Genomic DNA, 21299 nt, shown 5'->3' with positions numbered 1-21299 from the left:
AGAATATCAGTGGCTCTCTTGTAAGCAAAGGATAAATCTTTCTCTTTTCCAAGAACACAAATGCTTATTGAACTATACTTTCCTCTGGTAAACATAATGTTCATTGCTGTATATAGATACTGGTTTAGTATCCTCACCCATCTGGAAGTATGTTGAGCTTGCAAAGGTAAACAAACCAAAATATTTGTCAATATTCTCATATATATGCAGTTTGTTTTTACATGTCAGACATCCTATGCCTTCTGTTCCTGATACCCTTGTCCTACAAAAGCTGGTGGTTCGTATTTTATACCTCTGCACAATTGGGTTGTAATGATAATGGCACTTCACTTCAGCAGTGCAATAGAAAAAGTGAAGCAGGTTGCAGGAGTTCTGTCTAATGGGATTACCCCTGGTAAAAGAGTACAAGATGGAAAATGTAACACCAGCCGCCAGGCTGTACTGTGCCATTAGCCCATCAGCTGTGTTAAGTAGAATGGAGTAGTACTTTTAGAGGAGAGTAGTGGGGTTGAGACTTATCACCATAGCGCCTCCTGCTGGTCACACCGGGAATTAGCTTTGTTTTGTTTTTAATTGATAATCTCACATTGGCAATGTCTCTTTAGGAAAACTGTTCCCAAATCCATTTTACTTGTGGTTTGCAGTATGCACCTTCATTTCTCCACTTGAAAAATGTATATCCTTGTCTTGTGCTGGGAGGAAGATGGGTACTATGTAAAGAGCCTCTCTGTAAGGTCGAGGTACATAAACATTCTAATGCTTCATTTCTTATGGCTTTTCTAGCATGAGCCTCTCTTTTTCCAACAGCTACTAATTTTAGAGGCTGTAGGGTAAAGTTTATCCTCCTGTCCTGTGATGCACCCATTAGCAGTTGGAACCCCATTACTGAAGTGAGTGCCCTAATTTTAATGCAGGATCTTTAGGTGTCAGTCTAAAAAAGGCTGGTGTCATGGTGCAACACAGCTTTTAATGACAGTGATAGATGTGTCCATTGCAGGGTGGAGGGAGGGACAGAGAGGGAATGAAACCATTGTTATAGCAAGTGTGTTTCACCAAGAAGTGACTATATTAGAATTTCCAAACACCATTTCTGCACAGGACGTAGAGTAGGGAGAGCTGACAACCTTCCAAGTACCAGAGATCCTGCTTCAAATCATGTGAATCTGTAATAAAATTAAACCATGATCTTTGGGCCAACTTGGGAGGCCATTGTGGAATGCTTTAAATTGCACCAGGCAGCCAACTGTCCAAGAGAGCTACTGCAGCAGCTGGCCATTGCTTGAAAAAGAGGCACTGTCTCACCCTGGCCATGCTCCCCTTTGGCCAGCCATGCTGCCTGTGCTGTGAGGGTATAATACAGTCTCAGCTATGCTGGCATTATGTCAGCAGGGTTTCTTGTTAGGTTGGGAGGATCCTCAGCTGGCAGGTTAAGCTGGCTTCTGACCAGAGCAGTTTTGAGAATCAGGGACAGTACAGGTATCTTCATCTCAGCCAGTATCGGCCAAGCCTGAGAGTCAGTCCCATTGTATTTGCTATGACTAGTTGAATGAGTGTGTCATGTATTCCAAGACAAACAGGCTGGAAGCTCTGAAACCATACTACTGTACAGAAATCCAAACAGCAGGACAGAGAGAAGGCTCTCAGAACCTTTACCAAATAAACTCCCCAGCACTGGGCTTTCCAGACCTTGAGAGGAAAAAAAGCTCTTTTCCCACATGATTCTCTGCTTAAGGACTTTAGGCTGCTCTTGTGAGCCTGTTAGCTTTTCATTAGGAGAGCCCACTAGTTCCTGCCACCTTAATCTGATTAGAGGGGGAAAAGCCTTCCTGTCAAATTCTCACACTGAGCTGGGTTCAATCTGTAACAGTTACCATTTGGCATTAACGGGGTGGCCTGATTATCCAGTGTCCCAAATGCTGGTTTTGGAAGTAGATGGAGCCAGAGGAGGGAGGAGTTGGAAGAGTGTCATGTATAGTAGTACATAGACTTTATTGTCAGCTTGGCATTTGTCAAGCTCAATACAGCACTGCTGCAGTTAAGGTTCTGTCACTGTCTCCTTTGTCATGATCTAGTGGCCAACTGAGAGCCACTTCAGGCTGCTCTAAATTGCACAAGACAGACCCTTTATTATGAATTCACTCTCAGATAACTTGCTGATAAATTGTTAGTCATTTGCTTATTTACTTTATTCGGTTGCAGATAATAGGAAAAATCAGGTGTCGGATTTTTGATTGGCTTTGAGAATTAGATGAAATACCTTATCTCCCCTGATTTGACTGCCTCTTTGTGCTGTTCTGAAGGATTCATCTTTGTGCCTGTGCATGTACGTGTTTATTTGGAGTACATGGGTGATTTTCATTTTAAATGGATGAGTTATTTAACCAACGAAAAGCTAAAATTGCCAGAGATCACTCTGTGGAAAATTTAGAAAACATAAATTTTCAAGCTACAAATGGATTTTGAAAACTTATTTGTGATGTAAAAAAAGTTGAACCAAAACCAGATGATATGGAGGAAAAACTATGGTTTTTTTCTATCCACGTTGATACTGCATTTGGGATTCCATGGGAGCAAGCAGTAAATGGATAAGGAACAGCTCCTGACACTTCCGGGATGTTTTGTGGCTCATGGAGAAATGGGGAAAGATAGGAAATCAGATTAGATGATGTAATGTTCCTTTCTGGCATTAAACTGTATCAGACTGAATGATTGACTAACTTACATACAGAAGTTTGAGATTTGATCAACATAAGCATCTTTGCTAGTGCTGTATAACTATATATTTAAATTTTCCATGCATGCACATATTACTCAGTTAGAATAATAGAATCATAGAACACTAGAACTGGTGAGAGGTCATTGAGTCCAGTCCCCTGTCCTCACAGCAAAACTAATCACTCTCTAGAGATCATCTCTGATAGATGTTTATCCAACCTGCTCTTATATATCTCCAGTGATGGAGATTCTACAAACTCCCTAGACAATTTATTCCAGTGTTTAACCATCTTGACAGGAATTTTTTCCTAATGTCCAACCTAAACCTCCCTTGCTGCAATTTAGGCCCATTGCTTCTTGTCCTATCATCAGAGGCCAAAGGAGAACATTTTTTCCCCTCCTCCTTGTCACTAACACCCTTTTAGGTACTTGAAAACTGCTATCATGCACCCTTTCGGTCTTCTAAATTAAACAAGCCCAGTTCTTTCAGTCTTCCCTCAGAGCTCATGTTTTCTAGACCTTTAATTGTTTTTGTTGCTCTTCTCTGGACCTTCTCCAATTTCTCCACATCTTTTTTGAAATGTGGTGTCCAGAACTGGGCACAGTACTCCAATTGAGGCCTAATCAGACAGAGTAGAGCGGAAGAATGACTTCTCATGTCTTGGTCACAACACTCCTGCTAATGCATCCCAGAATCATGTTTGGTTTTTTTGCAACAGTGTCACACTGTTGACTCATATTTAGCTTGTCGTTCACTATGACCCCTAGTACTCCTTTCTGCAGTACTCCTTCCTAGACAATCACTTCCCATTCTATATGTGTGAAACTGATTATTCCTTCCTAAGTGGAGCACTTTGCATTTGTCCTTATTAAACTTCATCTTATTTACCTTAGACCATTTCTCTAGTTTGTTCAGATCATTTTGAATTTTGACCCTATTCTCCAAAGCACTGGCAACCCCTCCCAGCTTGGTATCATCTGCAGATTTAATAATCTTACTCACTATGCCATCTTCTAAATTGTTGATGAAGATATTGAACAGAACCAATCCCAAAACAGACCCCTGCATGATTGTGAACCATTAATAATTACTCTCAGAGAATGCTTATCCAGCCAGTTAGGCACCCTCCTTATAGAAGCCCCATCTAGGTTGCATTTTCCTAGTTTATTGATAAGAAGGTGATGCAAGACTGTGTCAAATGCCTTACTAAAGTCTAGGTATACCACATCTACCACTTCTCCATTGTCCATAAGGCTTGATATCCTATCAAAGAAATCTATCAGATTGGTTTGACATGATTTGTTCTTTACAAATCCATGCTGACTGTTACCTTATTATCATGCAGATGTTTGCAGATGAATTCCTTAATTACTTGCTCCATTATTTTCCCTGGCACAGAAGTTAAACTGACTGGTATGTAGTGTCCTGGGTTGTTCTTATTTCCCTTTTTATAGATGAGCACTATATTTGCCCTTTTCTAGTCTTCTGGAATCTCTCCTGACTTCCATGATTTTTCAAATATGATAGCTAATGGCTCAGATACCTTCTTTGTCAGCTCCTTGAGTATTCTAGGATGCATTTCATCAGGCCCTGGTGACTAGAAGACATCTATCTTTTCTAAGTAATTCTTAACTTGTTCTTTTTTTATTTTAACTTCTAAACCTACCCCATTTCCACTAGCATTCACTATGTTAGGCATTCCATCATCATCATCAAACTTCTTGGTGAAAACCAAAACAAAAGTAATTAAGCACCTCTGCCATTTCCAAGTTTCTTGTTATTGTTTCTTCTTCTTCACTGAGCAATGGGCCTACCCTGTCCTTGGTCTTCCTCTTGCTTCTAATATATTTGTAGAATGTCTTCTTGTTACCCTTTATGTTTCTAGCTAGATTTAGCTCATTTTGTGCAAAGCCAGGTTTACAATAGTGCACCCAGCAGCTCTGATTGTTATAACTGATGATCCAATATAGCAAATCTTATGGTCCTATTCATATAGAAAAAAATAACAGTCACTCAGTAGTTCATTTATGGAGGTGTGTGTGTATTGTGATTCAGATCCTGCATGTACTTTTAGAATGTATTGCTCACTCACTGTATAGCATGATCCTTCAAGAACATTAATGTAGAATAGCTGGTAGTGCATATCCTTCTCTATCATCTTCATTCAATTTCCTTCTTCTCCCACAATTGTTTTCCTCTTACCATTCTCTTTTTAAAGCTTTTTCGCCAACAAAGAACTTAGTATAAACCGATTATATAACTGAGATAATTAGCTAAGTATACATCCTTATACAGGGAGATAAACATTTAGTTATCTGTATTGTTATAAAGCTCATACTTTATAAAGTTTGTTGCCTGTGGGGCAAATAATATTAGAATTCCTGTTATTAAAAAGATTAGCATTTTCAGTGACAATACATTTTGTGTGAGAGGCACTGTATGGCAGTCGGGTTCCTGGGGGTGGGAATTAAGACTATATCTAACACTGAGGGACAGCGGAAAGGAAATGTTTTGTACCCGGCTTTGCTTTTCAATCTGTTGTCATTCTTTGAGCTCATGAAGAGGGAATTAGCCAATTAAGACTGGGGCTTTGAGATTCTAAAGCCGAGACATGGGAAACGTGATTTTAGGATTAAAGAATAATACAAAGGAGTTGTTTCCTCCTTTTACCTTGGCATCACCATCCTGTTCACTGCCTGTTGCTACTACCAGGGTTCATATCATAGCAGGAGGTTTTGGCCATGCCTCTAAATCCTCCTGAATTTCTGAAAGGTGGTGGGATAAAAATGGACCATGCTGGAAGGTGAAAGTTGTTGGCTTTTCCACCCTTCATACTCTTCCCCCATAGGGCAGGAACTTCATCCTGTTCATTGTATGAGGTTTTTTTTGTTATATGTGTGCATGCACCTTTAATCCCTTTAAGGAGATTTCATGGGGAACATTGTCACATAAAGGGTGTCATTTTGCTTTCTCCTCTGGAGTTTCCACCAACATTTGTCTAGATACTTATATTTTTAATGATTAGGCCAAACCCCAGTATGACAAAATAAGAGGATTGCATTAAATACAGAAAATGATTGGCTATGGCTCTATACATTGATATTAGCATATTTGGGCTGGAGCACGATTAGTTAATAAATTGCTCTTGAAGAAACTTGGATAGGACTTGGAGTTTGCATTCGGTTCTGATTTGGAGGAAAGGTGCTGGCACAACAAGAACCTATAGGCTGCGTCTAGATTGGCATGATTTTGCGGAAATACTTTTAACGGAAAAGTTTTTCCGTTAAAAGTATTTGTGCAAGAGAGCGTCTATACTGGCATGTGCCTTTGTGCAAAAGATTTGCTTTTGCGCAAAAGCATCCGTGCCAGTGTAGATGCTCTCTTGCGCAAGAAAGCTCCGATGGCCATTTTAGCCATCGGGCTTTCTTGCGCAAGAAATTAACGTGGCTGTCTACACTGGCCCTCTTGCGCAAGAGGGCTTATCCCTGAGCGGGAGCATCGGAGTATTTGTGCAAGAACCACTGATTTTGTACATTACAAAGTCAGTGTTCTTGCGCAAATACTTGCGGCCAGTGTACACAGGCAGCAAGATTTTGCGCAAAAGCAGCTGCTTTTGCACAAAATCATGCCAGTCTAGACGCACTCATAGAGAAATCAAACAGATAAAGCTATATTCTAAAAATAAGGCCTAACTTAAAGCAACCAACCATGTTCAGGTAGAGAAGGCTAAGTGTGCTATGTGGCACAAGACCATATTGGCTAGGAGCAAATATTGGCAGCAGGGGAGCTACAGTAGCTGCAGCCAAAGGGAATAGGAAAAATAAAGAGTAACGAGTGTGAACTTATAACAGAGAAAACAGAGGGACATGGTAAAAAGCTTGATTCTATTACTGTTTTGAACAAGCATAGAGTAGGAGCCCTGTGTAACTCCCCAGCATCAATCCCTGGCTTGTTATCAGATTTCAGAGTCCTGCTCTCTTTTGGTCAGCACAAATAGTTATAAAGAACACAGCCAGAACCCTTCAGGGGAATTGGAATTTCCACTCTCCCCTAACCAGGAGAAGGTCGAATTTAACAACTTTCAGGTTATACTAGTGCCTGGTAAGTGCCTTTCAATTAGATCATTGCAGCATTTGATTTCACAGGTGATCAGAAGATTTACCCAAAGGGGAATCATTCATACTATATTTTTCAACTGAGCACAGGAATGAATTGACAATGAGGTGCAAAGTGATGAACTCAGGGGGTTGGATTTAGTTCTCATTCTAGGTCCTGAAAGCTGCCTGCAGAGCTAATTCTAGGCAGTTTCTCTCTTCTTGCAGAACCAATTTTAGACGTGCATTCTGCTTACAGAATTCTGGGCATGTTATCCACCTGCAGAACAGAGAGAAGAGGCAGAGTAGAACCAGTATAATTAGATATGAAGATGGTGTTGATATAACAAAAATTCTGCCTTCTGCAGCGGGAAATTCACTGAATTGCTGGAAGATGAAGAATGACTTTCATTTTATACCTCTGTGTAGTGGAATGGGCAGGTAGACAACAATATTTTTCACTGGGGCCAGACTGTAGCCTATGAATTTTACTGATGTTATTTTCTCACTGTACTCCTCATCTACCTAATCAGAAAACCTGAGTGGTATTCTATTTCCAGTGAATTTTCTTGACAGTACAAAGTTACTTAGTATTACTGTTTTGGGTTACTAAGGAAACCTCCAGAGTTAGAGTGTTACTAGAGGAGTGACTTACATCCTACCATTCTGTCACACATTTCATTGTTTATATGTTTTCAGCAAAACAGAACTTTGTAGATCCTCATTTAGAGATTTTAGAAGACTCTAAACTTACTTTTTGTTTTAACTTGTGATTGTTTGGTGGTGATGGAAAGTAGATAGAGAATACACTCAAGAGAAAAAAAATTCCTTTGGAAGAATCTTGCTAGAGAAACAACTGCCTGTAATTGTAGATTTCTAACTCTGGAAAGGGGATTGCCACATTGGGGAAAATCTTTTAGAACAACAGGCTTACACTTATCCTTTCATGGATTACAATTTTCCTTGACAGTCTTATCCAAAATATTTGTGTTTTATCCTCCTCAGGCCATTTTTATTTTTTGCCTAGATCTTGCTGTCCAGTCACAATGATGGATTTCTGAGATCACACCAAGTTGTTCCCATGATTGTGATATAAAAAGTAAAGTATTACTGTGAATTTCTGAAAGGTCAACTAGTGAATATGGTGCTATTTTGGGTTGGGTATGGAGGAAGAAAGCTCTTATACTAGCACACAGCTTCAGCCATGACAAGGTGAATACAGAAAGTCACTGTCAAAGTTTATGATTTAGGCATGACTGGCTTACAAATTTACTTTGGTGTGAAAAGTCCCTTTTAACTGCTGACATTGGGGCAAGGATTACAACTTGGTACAGTAACTAATCCCAGTGTTTTGGAGCTATCACTACAGTAGCCTTATTATGAGAAAAGACTTGTTGGGAGCAGCAAGGAACAGTCTTAATCATACTAGCTCAACCAGCTGTGTGTGACGTGCTCCAAGTTATGAGGTCCCATTTTTATTTCAAAGTTCTTTCCAAGTCCATATTGGCATGGGAATCAGGACAGAAGAAGTTAGTTTGAGATGAACTTGCTGAGCTGAATCTGAGATCTGGGATTTTGAAATGTCAATTATTGTACTTATTTGAAAATTTCTGTTTTTTGTAATGTCATTGCTCAAAGACAGTTAAGTCTAGAAATTGCAAATGTGTTTTGTTGTTGTCACGTAGACTTCCAAGGACTTGCTGTGAATTAGAAGTTCACCTCCAGAACTAGACAAATTCAGAAAGGATCTGATGGAACAGGCAAGTTTATCAAGTGACTGACAGGAGAGGTAGAGTGAAGTATTTTAATGCTCACTTCCTTGTTTTATTGCACCAGCATCATCCACCATGTCAGCACAGTCTAAGAAACTTTGATGTTACCTACTGCTATATAGCCAGCCAGGGTCATACAGATTGATTTTTCTTGCTGATAGCATCTAAATCATAGTTAGACTGTAGGAATTTACAATAATGTTGGTGATAAATAGACATGTTGGGTTTGGAGAGCATTAGGAAGGGTGAGTTTGAGAGTTTTACACTGATTTCATGCAGTCTGGTCCCTTTTACAGATCCGTTTGTGAAGTGGGTATTTGCACAGAGGGGTTTTCTTTTAAGACACTGACCAGCTAATGGTATCAGCAGGGGGCATGAAGAATCATGCCATTCACTTAATGTGCCTCACATTACACACCGGGAAAACATTTTGTTGAAAGAAAATAAAAAAGCGAGGGGGGGGGGGAGACCAAAGTTGTTGAGCAAAAAAGACTCCAAGAACCTGGATCAGTGCTAGGGGTTACCAGGTAGTCATTTTAAAAAAAAATCCAAAACCCCGGACACACTTCATGGGGCAGGGGGGGAGAGGACCAGCCAGGAAGGTAACGGTGCTGGCCGGGAAGGGGGGGGGTCTGGAAACAGCTAATGGGGGGGAGGAAACGGGGCTGTCCAGGAGAGATGGGGGGGCCAACGGGAAGCAGGGCTGGTTGTGGGGGGGAGGGGGGGGAGGGCGGAATGGGGCTGGCCACGGGATATCAGGGGAGAGGGGACCGGCCGGGAGTAAGGAGGGGCAGGAAGCACAGCTGGGGGGGATCGGGAGCTGCGAGGGTGGCTGGGAGGAAGGGGGGGGCGGGAAGCAGAGCTAGTGGGGAGAGGGGTGCAGCGGTGCTGCCCGGGGGAGATCAGGAAGAGGAACAGGCCAGCGGGAAGCAGAGCTGGCGGGGGGGGGGGCTGTCCGTGGCGCTGTCCAGGAGGAAGGGGGGGCGGGAAGCAGAGCTGGCGGGGAGAGGTGCAGCAGCGCTGGCTGGGGGAGATTAGGAAGAGGAACGGGCTGGCGGAAGGCAGAGCTGGGGGGAGGTGCAGGGGAGCTGGCTGGGGAAGATCAGGAGGGGAAGTGGTGGAGCACCGTCTGGCCAGGAAGGGGGGGTGAGCAAATTTGGCTGGCGGGGAGCAGGAGTGACCTGGGCATTTGCTGCCTGTCCCGTGCAAGCTCCTGGCGACGCAGGAGTGAGAAGGAGGTTTCCCCTCCTCCTCATACTCAACCAATTGAGGGCTCCCGGCAGCAACTGCTGCCCCACCTCCCAGCTGGGACTCCCAGCCGCTCCCTCGCCCATGCCAGGCTTCCGTCCGGTGCGCAGCCGGAAAAATCAGAAAATACCGGACATTGCACATGTCCAGTATTTTCTGATTTTTTTTACCGGACAGAGGGCGCAAACACCGGACTGTCCGGTACAATACCGGACACCTGGTAACCCTACCTTCAGCTGGTTCCTGACTTTCTGGCTGGGTGCTCCCAGTGGTCTGGCCCAGTCCTCTGCGGCTCGCAGGTCTGTGGGGCTCAGCTGGGCTCCTGGTGCAGGTGGCGTAAGGTGTCTGGGTCAGTCCTCAGGATCAGGCAGCAGCAGCAGTTTCTCCCGGGGCAGGGGCTGAGGCATGGAATCAGGCTGGTCCTCTGCAGGGTCTGCTGGGGTAGGCAGGCCGGGCTGGGCCGCAGCTTTGGCCTCCCAGGCAGGTAGGCGGTATGCGGCTTCTGGCTCCTGAAAGGTTGGAGGTCCAGGCCAGGCCTCAGTCACAGCCTCCCAGGCCAGGAGCAGGTAGTCGGCCTTGGGCTCCAGGAGAGTTGGAGGCCCAGGCCAGGCCTCGGTCACAGCCTCCCAGACTAGGAGTCCAGAGCAAGCCTTTGGTCCCTCTGCAGGCTCAGCCCTGACTGAGTCTGCTGGCTGGGCTTTTATAGTTCTAGCCTTGCCCCCTGGCTTCCGGTAAGGTGGCTGGGCAGGATCAGCCTTGGCCCAACATGGTGGCCGAAGGGGTTCCTCCTCCTCCGCATCAGTGGGTGGCCACTCTGCCCCACCACACAAAGGATTAATCACTTCTGAGTTATGAAGACAAGGGAAGGCATTTAATTCATTTGGTGGAGAGAAACAAACTGCTACCACTTGGCAGATTGAGGTTGAAGTTTTTCATGATGTCGAGTTGCCCTTTCTCCCTTCTTCTCTCCTCTTTTCCATCTCTCCTCCCAAATTCTTGCAGCCCATCCTCTCTCCCTGCCCTCATTCTTACCTCCTCTCCCTTCCTGCACTCCAGCCAAGTCCAACCCAGTTGAGGGGCGGTGTAAGCTGCCAAAATGCTTCTTAAGGCACTTCAGGTCAGAGCTGTCAGCTTCAGAACAGAGCTGGCATTTGGTGTGCTTTTGAAGCTCTGCCAGGTTTTCTCTAGCTCAACACGCACTTTAGCCCAAGGGCAGGAGGAGCCGGCCGTGCTGGCGTCCCTCCTAGCAACTCTCCCTGACTGGGGTCAGGCATATCACACCAGAGAGCAGCGCACCCTTGTGTGTCTGGCCAATGCAGAAACTCAATCAATTATATAACATGGCTATAAAAAATGTGCTGTGCAGTGTACTTTGGACAATCCTGATTCACATGTGTTCTTTTTTTTAAATTAACCTGTAAACATCATATTCTTCTTGCAGCAGTGTCCCGTGGGTGCTCCATTGTAGATGTCGGGCTTGTCCCGGCACTGCAGCTCAGAGATCTTTTTCAGCTGTAGCCCGCCGGACCACGCATGCACGAGGCGTGTCTCATGCCTTTCTCACTGTTTGTATGCGTGCAGTCCAGCTCCTGCCAATTCCTCCCGACCATCCTCGGCCACGGACGGAGTGAGTGCTCTCTCGTCATCAATCCTGTCAGGATTTGAGAGACAAAAATGTTTATAGTTATTAGTTAATTATATAGTTGTTATTCTTATAGTCGTAGTCCTAGTTAGTTATATTGTTATTCTTGATATCGTTTAAAAAAATTATATAGTTTTAGTTAGTGTGTTACTTAGTTAAAATAGGGAAAAAATGCCCGACTCAGATGGGCACTCATTCTGCATAAGGTGCCTTGGGGTGTGTCTACACTACCACCCTAGTTCGAACTAGGGTGGTTAATGTAGGCAACCGAAGTTGCAAATGAAGCCGGGATTTGAATTTCCCGGGCTTCATTTGCATATTGCCGGGCGCCGCCATTTTTAAATGTCCGTTAGTTCGGACTCCGTGCCCGCGGCTACATGCGGCACGGACTAAGTAGTTTGGATTAGGCTTCCTATTCCGAACTACCGGTACACCTCGTTCCACGAGGAGTAACGGTAGTTCCGAATAGAAAGCCTAATCCGAACTACCTAGTCCGTGCCGCGTGTAGCCGTGGGCACGGAGTCTGAACTAGCGGACATTTAAAAATGGCGGCGCCCGGCAAGATGCAAATGAAGCCCGGGAAATTCAAATCCTGGGCTTCATTTGCAACTTCGGTTGCCTACATTAACCACCCTAGTTCAAACTAGGCTGGTAATGTAGACATACCCTTGGTGAGGGACATATTCCTCAGAAATGTCCCCACTGATCTAAGCTCACGGCGCAAGCTAGGCAGGAGAGAGAGATGAGGCTGAAAATGCTCTTGTTTGACAAGGAATTGCAGCCACCAGAGACTGACTCCTCCCGCCCAACAGACTCCACTGTAATTAGCAGGCGCCAGCCCTCGTCACCCAAGCCTACTCATTCGAAGAGGAGACCTTCTCCCTCATGCTCCTTACCCCCGATGCGCGTTAGCATGGGGGATAAACCAGGCACATTGGGCACGATGTCCACTCATGGACCTGAGGGCTGCAGCACATCGGCACCTAACCCGGCGCCATCGAGAGAAGCAGCACCGAAAGTGTCTGCCGCAACTTGACCGTAACTGAGTCCTGAACCGGCACCGACATAGGCACTGATAACTGTATCAGCACCAACCACACCGGCACTGGCACCGACTGCACCAGCACCGACCATACAACCGGCGCTGCTATGATATCCAACGTCAGCATCGCTGACACAGTCGGCACCACCAGAGCATCCGGCACCGCCAGCACACCCGGCACCGCCGTGCCGATCAGTGACAGCACTGATTCTCCATGCTACTGCGCAGCTGGCACCTAAGCACATCTCAACCTCGGCTTCATCTTCACTTGATCAATCCCCGGCGCCGGCAAAGTCTTGCCAAAAGTCCCGCAAGCTGCCAACTCCCTCGCCAAACCCCGAGCAAATTGAGTTCTCTCCAGAGCCTCCTTCACCATCTCCAGCTTGTTCATTTCCTTCAAGGCATTCACCAGGACATCATACCACTAGGCAAAGTTATTACTCACCGCCATATACTTCACCTCATTACCACCATCGACAACAACGTTCACCTGCATCCTCCATGCACTCAAGGAGAAGGTCACAATCGCCCAGATCTCCTACACTCTCCAGCTGCTCTGGGCACTGTGAGATACATAGGAGCAGATACTCCTCCAGATATTCCCCATATAGCACGTGATATTATGACTGCCCTTACAGGCACTCTCACTACAACAGACACCGTTCATACTCTCCACGACGGGACACAGTATCATCACCATCCTTTTACCAGCCTCACCCCTCACATACCAGAGTTCACTCTCCTACCCTATCTGCAACAAGACCTCCTACTCCTACTGGAATTGAGCCTTCCATGCCACAGCATGCAGAACTGCAGCACGAGTAGTCATCGGATCATGAGGAAGCACAAGGGCACTTGCCTACAGACCTGTCATCATTGTCACCCGATGACACTGTCTTCCTCGGCGATGCATCATCAACTGACGACCTCTGGCAGTTTCATGAGTTGTTCAAAAGAGTCGCCAACTGTCAACAGATGCAACTCTCTGAAGTACAACAAAACCAACATTGTTTTCTTAGAAACCTCCAACTGTCCCAAAAGTCAAAAGTCGCACTTCCACTCGACGATGCAATTGTGGAGATAGCGGACAACATATGGCAAATGCCAGCATCAACTCCTGCTACTAACAAAAAAGCGGACAAGAAATATTTTGTTCCTGCTAAAGGCATGGAATTCCTCTTCACGCATCTACAACCAAATTCTCTTGTGGATGCAGCACAACAGAGGGCTAAGGCTCCTCAGTTTAGGGGCAGCAACAATGACAAGGAGAGCAAGTGTCTGGACCTGTTTGGACGGAAAGTCTACTCTTCCACGACATTAACTCTAAGGATGGCCAACTATGCTGTGCTCTTGACCAACCACAATTTTGATAATTATTCAAAATTGGTTCCACTCTTAGAACATCTGCCAGATAACAAACGCAATATACTCAAGGCGGTGGTACAAGAAGGGTACACAGCTTCCAGATCAGCTTTGCACATAGTCTTTGATACCTCAGATACGACAGCGTGGACCACCACCACATCTGTGGTCCTGCGCAGAACATCATGGCTGCAACAAGCAGCGGTGCAGAAGGACCTCCCGTCAAAGGTTGAAGATTTCCCTTTTGATAGGCAGTCTTTTTGCGGAAAAGATGGACCAAGTCCTCCATTCTGGCAGGGACTCCAGAACTACATTCAAAACTTTAGGCATGTATACCCCATCTTACCGCCAAAAGAAATATACACCCTACCAAAAACAGACTGTTTTCACACCCAATGTCCCAGTAGGAACAACAATGCAACAGGCAGAGACAACAGAGAAGACGACCTCAAACTAAAGTGTCCAATCAGCAGAGCACCCGGCAGCAAGTTTGGTGCCTTTGTCAAGTGACTGCAGGCCGTTCCACTGGCCACCCACCTTTGTGCCACAAATGCACTGTTTCACCATCGTCTAAGTTCATTCCATCAGCAATGGACCTATATTACCACCGACAGATGGGGCCTGCAGCTAATCACATTAGGCTACACCATCTCCTTTCTCTCACTTCCTCCTCCCAACCCCCCCGCTCTGTCCCTCTTCAGGGGCCCAGCTCATGAGTCTCTCTTAAAACAAGAGGTGGCTTATCTCAGCTATTGGAGCAATAGAGAGGGTTCCAGATGACTTAAAAGGCAGGGGGTTCTATTCCCACTATTTCTTGACCCAGAAAAAATCAGGAGGTTGGATACCCATTCTGAACCTTTGATGATTAAATAGGTACATTTGCAAACAACGCTTCAAGATGGTGGCCCTGGTGATTATCATTCCAGCATTGCACAGTGGAGATTGGTTTATGTCCCTCAACCTACAGGATGCCTACTTTCATGTGACCATTCACCCAGCTCACAGACGTTTTCTACACTTTCAATTAGACTCAGACCATTTCCAATACAAGGTCCTTCCTTTCGGTCTCTCATCGGCTTCCAGGGTCTTCTTGAAGACACTGGCAGTAGTAATGGCCTACCTGCGACGACTGGGAATCATCATATTCCCTTACCTCGACGACTGCCTAATTAGAGCACCTTCTTTCAATGAAGCGCTCCATGCTACCAACATAACGAGATCCATATTCAAAGCTCTTGGACTTATAATCAACATTCCAAAGTCATCTATGATACCACAGCAATCCATAGAGTTCATAGGTGCATGTATAACCACCACCAGGCAGATTTGAACCTGGGACCTCTGAAGCGGAGTATAGAAGCCTCTACCCTCTGAGCTAAAAGCCAGCTGGCTCCCAGCCCATACTGTAGAGGTCTCTTGATCTTAACCGTTGTTGTGGTCTAGGTACCACTTGCATTGCTCAGTAACCACACTAGGTGTGTAGGTTACACATGCCTCGATTCCACCAAAGCATGTGCATACTTATCCGTGAGCAGATTGTAAGCAATTAAGACCTGGTACAGGATCTCTCTATGGGTATGTCTACACTACCCCGCTAGTTCGAACTAGCGGGGTAATGTAGGCATACCGCACTTGCAAATGAAGCCCGGGATTTGAATTTCCCGGGCTTCATTTGCATAAGCGGGGCGCCGCCATTTTTAAAACCCAGCTGGTTCGAACCCCGTGCAGCGCGGCTACACGGGGCATGAACTAGGTAGTTCGAACTAGGCTTCCTAGTTCGAACTACCGTTACTCCTCATTTTTACTCCTCATACCCTATCAGTCCCAGAACGTCTAACCTCACCTGCCTACAGCTCATGGGGCATATGGTGTCTACGACATACGTCGTAGCACATGCAAGGCTACACTTCAGATGCCTGCAGCATTGGATTGCTTTGATATATATGTCAAACAACCAAGATGTCCACAGGAGGGTCATGGTACCCTCTCACATAAAGAAATCATTGGTGTGGTGGAGCGTCTTTGACAACCTGATGGACAGAATACCTTTTCATCAGCCTCAACCAACAATACAACTTACCACTGATGCATCACTGCTAGGTTGGGGCGCCCATCCACAGGGTCAACAAACCCAGGGACTATGGTCCGCTTACGAATTTCTACTACATAACAACCTACTCAAGTTGTGGGCAGTCTTCAACGCATATCGGCACTTTCTTCCCCTGATCTGCGGTCGGGTCATTTGTGTCCTTACCGACAATATGACTATGGTATACTATTTAAACAGACAGGGTGGAGCTCAATCCTGATCCCTTTGCATGGAGGCAATATGTTTATAGAATTGGTGCAACCAGCACAACATTACAGTTATCTCAGCATACCTCCCTGGCGAGCAGAACTCCACGGCTGATGCTCTGAGCAGGCATTTCTCCACAAATGGGAATTGCACCCAGAGGTAATCCATGCCATATTCCACCACGGGGGGTTTCCATCTGTGGATCTTTTTGCCATGCACCACAACGTAAAGTGCCCTCAATACTGCTCGAGAGCCAGGATAGGACGGAAGTCCATGGGAGATGCTTTCCTATATGATTGGAGTCATCATCTTCTGTATGCCTTTCCACCTACTCCCCTTATTCCCAAAGTTTTGGAGAAAATAGCAATTGAAGGAGCCCCTGTAATACTGATAGCCTCATTCTGGCCACGACAGACATGGTTTCCTTACCTGTTTTGCATGTCGATCCAGTCTCCATATCATTTTCCCAAATGCTACAACTTGCTGTCGCAGGACCACGGACAATTGATACATCCTCAACTCGACCACTTTGCTCTGACAGCCTGGTTCCTAGTTGGTTCCAACAAACAGAGATGAATTGTTCCCAAGCTGTCAAACACATCCTGCCACATAGTAGGAGATCTAACACGCGTAACACTTATCTGCATAAGTGGCAATGCTTCTCTTCATGGTGCTCCAGTGCAGGCGTGGACCCATACTCGGTCCCTATTCATCGCATTTTGGATAATCTTTTAGATCTTAAACACTCTGGCCTGTCTTGCTCCTCCCTCAAGGTGCATATTGCGGCAATCACTGCCTTTTGGCACTCTGTGGATGGCTACTCCGTATTTTCCCATCCAATGATAAAGAGATTTATGAAAGGGTTGGCTAATCTCTTCCCATACTGCAGGCAGCCCACAGACCCATGGAACGTGGAGCTAGTTTTGGATGCCTTAATTTGGCCCCCTTTCGAGATTTGGCAACTTGTGACTTACACACCCTAACAATGAAGGTGGTTTTCTGTTGGCGATAACTTCAGCACGTAGGGTCGGGGAATTATCCGCCCTCTCGGCATCACCTACACAGTGTTTACTCCCCATGGAGCAGTACTGTGTCCTCAACCAGCCTTTTTACCAAAAGTGAATTTGGACTTGCACATAAATGAACCAATAGTTCTTCCCACATTCTACCCTAAACCCCACTCCTCAGCACAACAGGCACGTCTCCATACTTTGGGGCTGTGTCTTTTGGGGCAGCTGCTTTTGCGGAAAACCTTGCCAGCTGTCTACACTGGCCGCTTTGAATTTACGCAAGAACACTGACGATCTAATGTAAGATTGTCAGTATTCTTCCGCAAATACAATGACTCTCCCATTCGGGAAAAAGCCCTCTTGCACAAATGCTTTTGCACAAAAGGGCCAGTGTAGACAACTGAGAACCGTTTTGCGCAAAAAAACCCCGATGGCGAAAATGGCAATCGGGGCTTTCTTGTGCAAAACCGCGTCTAGATTGGCGCGGACGCTTTTCCGCAAAAAGTGCTTTTGCGGAAAAGCGTCCGTGCCAATCTAGACGCTCTTTTCCACAAATGCTTTTAATGGAAAAACTTTTCTGTTAAAAACATTTGCGGAAAATCATGCCAGTCTAGACATAGCCTCTATGTCCGTCGAGTGTTAGCGCTCTATATTGACAGGACACAATGCTTTCATAAATCTCAGAGCCTCCTAGAGTCCACCATGGAACGTTCTAAAGGCCATCCCTTGTCGGCACAATGTATATCCAGAGTCATTGTCTCATGTATAATATAATTATTCCTTACAGAACAAGCCTTTTCCACATACACTGAAGGCTCATTCAGCGAGAGCAATGGCAACCACAATGGCCTTCCTCAAAGGGGTTCCCCTACGAGACATTTGCCGTGCAGCTACTAGGTCTTCCAGGTTTACATTTGCCTAACATCCTCATGACTGGTGCAGCAGTTGCCTCTGCCATCCTCTCCACGGCAGCAGGGCATTAACTCTGAATCCCACCTCCTTGAAGCAGGCTACTGCTGTGAACTCACCTACTGTGGAGCACCCACAGGACACTGCTCGAAGAAGAAGAAGAAGTTACCTTGTATAGTAACGATGGTTCTTCGAGATGTGTGTTCCGTGGGTGCTCCACAACCCGCCCTCCTCCTCTCTTTTGGAGTTCCTTGTTTATTATGTCTTTCAGACTCTAGAGGATCAGGAGGAACTGGTGGGAGCCGGAACGTGCACACATAAACGGCGCGAAAGGCGCGAAATGTGCATCGCGCGTGTGCGATCTGGTGGACTATGGCTGAAAAAGATCCCAATCTCCGGCGCCAGGACAAGGTTGACACCTACAGTGGAGCACCCATGGGACACACATCTCAAAGAACCATTGTTACTGCACAAGGTGAGTAACTTCTTCTTTTCTTTCTATCAGCAATGGGTACTTTAGTTTCCTTCTAAAGTTCTGTAGATACTATTCTGCTCGCTATCCAGAGATAGAGAATTAGATTTCCGCTTCAGCACACATGTACATAAAAGGTAGGAACTACTAGCTGAGAGCAAAAGTTATCTGGAGTAGATGGTAGGCTGAAGTTCCTTCTGCACATAGCTGTCCTGATGGGAGTTAAACATTCCAAGACATTTTTTAAAGAGTAGATGGAATTCCTTCTCTCAGTAAAACAATTTCCAATGCCCTAATTTTTACATAATCTATTTTTGAGCTCATAATGTCTACAATCATCCCATAGAGGCATTGTGCTACTCTAGATCAAATCTGAATTAATTGCCCCGTGAAACACCTTTTATATATATATATATATAAAACTTAGTATGAAATATGTCATACTGACTCCAGTTTTCTTCTCAGTGCCAAGATATTTTCCTTGTCTATTAAGAAACTGTGTTTCTCATTAATAGAATTGTGCTAAAAAAGATGCTCATATCTTGATACTTAGATACTATGATGATGAATATACTGGAAGATCCAAGATGGATAGATAACTGCTTATGACTTTCAGAGAACCAAGGTTTCTTTTTCCAGTAAGTCTGGATAAGCTAAACTAAACTAAAAAGGTTTCAGTATTTTTACAAAATACATCTCAGAAGGCTTACTAATATGCTATGAAATATTATCACAGCTCCCTGAACTACCTTTGCTGAATACATTATTAAAGAACATTTTGTGATGTGTTATCTTTGCTATTTTGTTGGGCTCATTTGCTTGCTTACTGGACTTGTTGAATAAGGGCCTATAGAGTGAACTTTGCTTGCATGTGTAGTCAGTTTCACAGGAAGCACTGAGACAATCCATGTGAGTAAGGGCTGCAGGATCTGACCTTAAATGTTTGAGGCAACTTGTAGCTTGTTACGTGTGGCCAGATTGTTGAGTGCAAAGGCAGCCCTATTGACTTTATTTGTGTTAGCCAGTGTACAACAAGTTGCAAGATTGGGGCTTAAATTACTCCTTTGCAAACATCAGTAATTCTCAGTAGCTGTATTAATAGCTGGAGAGATTTAGCAAAGTTATTCAAAATTGACAAATACTCCAGTTTTTTTACTGATACAATTTCAAATATAAAATAAGTACATACATTCTAGGTTCTATACATTAATAAGTATTCATATAGTCTGGAAAATTGCAATTCTGGCTTCATACAATGTCTGTTTGAATTTTAAAGAATCCATAATGTTAGCCATCAAAACAGAAAAGTCCCATAAATCTGGATGACATATTTTAAATGTTCTTATAGTCTGGAAATTTATGAAGGCATAAAGGAAAAATAGTTTTCTCTTGGATGAAATAGGGAAAATATTTAAGCTAGCTTGCCATTTTTACTATCACACTGTACATTTTTTTTACTGAGTATAGCTGACAGTTTTAAATATATTTCCTGATAGTTGGCAATCCAATTCACCTTTTGCTTAAATCTGTAAGGACTCTGGCTTTTGTAGTTTAAATCTTTAAATCTGTAACCACTCTGGCTCCAGTGGTTTAGTTGGGAGACAAGCAAACAACTCTGACTGTTTTGGAACCCTTTCTATCCCCACACTCCAGCTGTGTGCCCCTATTGCTTTACTAACCTGACCAGCATTTGAAAAAGGCAAGTCTGATGTTATAAAAATCAAAACATTTTGTAGACCAGTGTTTTCTGCCAAATTCACATCTGTTTTGTGGGTGGCTGAGGGCCACAGATGTCTGTCTTGCTTCTGTGTATATTTTGTCACTGGAGCTGCACGCACAAACTAGCTTTCTTGGCATCTGTGCAAGTGTTTTGCTTAGTGGCTGACTTCATTAACAAAACTGTTTTAAAATGCATTTTCAATATTTCAGACTATATTCTTTCTACTTCTCAGACAGCTCTGTTTGTGTTTCTGCCAGGATAATTGGTTTGATGGACTACATGTCCCAGAAGCCACTAGTGTGTTAAGGAAATTATACTGGGATGCAAGTTATCACTGCAGACAGATGTGGTTCATTAGTCTAAAACAGAGCTAGGGAACCCAAGGTCCAGGGACTGGATGCAGCTCCCAGTTTGCCTGGATCTGGCCCCTGGTGCACAGGGCTCCACGTAGCATTGGGGAGCTACACTGGTGGAGGGTGGTGGTTTTTTTCTCACTTATGTGCAGTCTCTGATTGATTTTTCTGTGGGTTGGTGGCCCCTGACCCAAAAAAAGGTTCCTCACTCCGGTCTAAAAGATCATTCCAAGCAACTGTTTACTGTAAGACTTTCCAATAGCCTCTGAAAGAAAGGACTGAGAAGACTACGGAGGAGAATAGCAGTAGCAAGGTTTAACAAAATCTCCAGACCTAGTTTGAACTTCATGATAATTGACAAATTCTGTCATGTACAGATTGTTTCATGAAATAAATAGGCATGAAGAGTACCTACACATGCTACTGCTCCTTTCTACTGCAATGGCCTATACTTCTTCAAGTGATGTCCCTGTGGGTGCTCCACGGTTGGTGTCAGGCTCATCTTTGATAACAGTGATTGGGTGGGCTGCACATGCATGAGCGGAGAGCAGCACTCCAGCCTTTGAAGTAGCATGCGCGGTGCGCTTCTCTTCCTTCTTCGCTGCCCTCAGCCACAGATGGAGCTCAGTTCTCTCCTCCTCAGCGCACTCTGGAGGACAAAGC

General features: G+C 44.7%; 1 protein-coding gene across 3 annotated transcripts in view; it reads left to right on the top strand.

Annotated features, from left to right (window-relative positions):
* The window catches only part of ADAMTS14 (ADAM metallopeptidase with thrombospondin type 1 motif 14), a 143457-nt gene that overhangs the window by 61964 nt on the left and 60194 nt on the right, over window positions 1–21299 (top strand). Inside the window, exon 1 of one of the 3 annotated variants that reach the window (XM_075934973.2) lies at window positions 17638–18566. The exons of the other annotated variants lie outside the window; for them this stretch is intronic. Within the exon in view, the coding sequence (XP_075791088.2) occupies window positions 18288–18566 (279 nt within the window). The 5' untranslated portion in view covers window positions 17638–18287. Of the gene's footprint in view, window positions 1–17637; window positions 18567–21299 lie in introns of those variants that run through there. 3 annotated transcript variants of the gene reach the window in all.

This window comes from Pelodiscus sinensis, chromosome 8 (genome assembly GCF_052426305.1).
Source record: "Pelodiscus sinensis isolate ZL-2025 chromosome 8, ASM5242630v1, whole genome shotgun sequence".
In the NCBI taxonomy this organism is placed as follows: domain Eukaryota; kingdom Metazoa; phylum Chordata; order Testudines; family Trionychidae; genus Pelodiscus; species Pelodiscus sinensis.
Note: the sequence above shows the minus strand (reverse complement) of the source record. Positions and strands in the feature narration are given on the sequence as shown.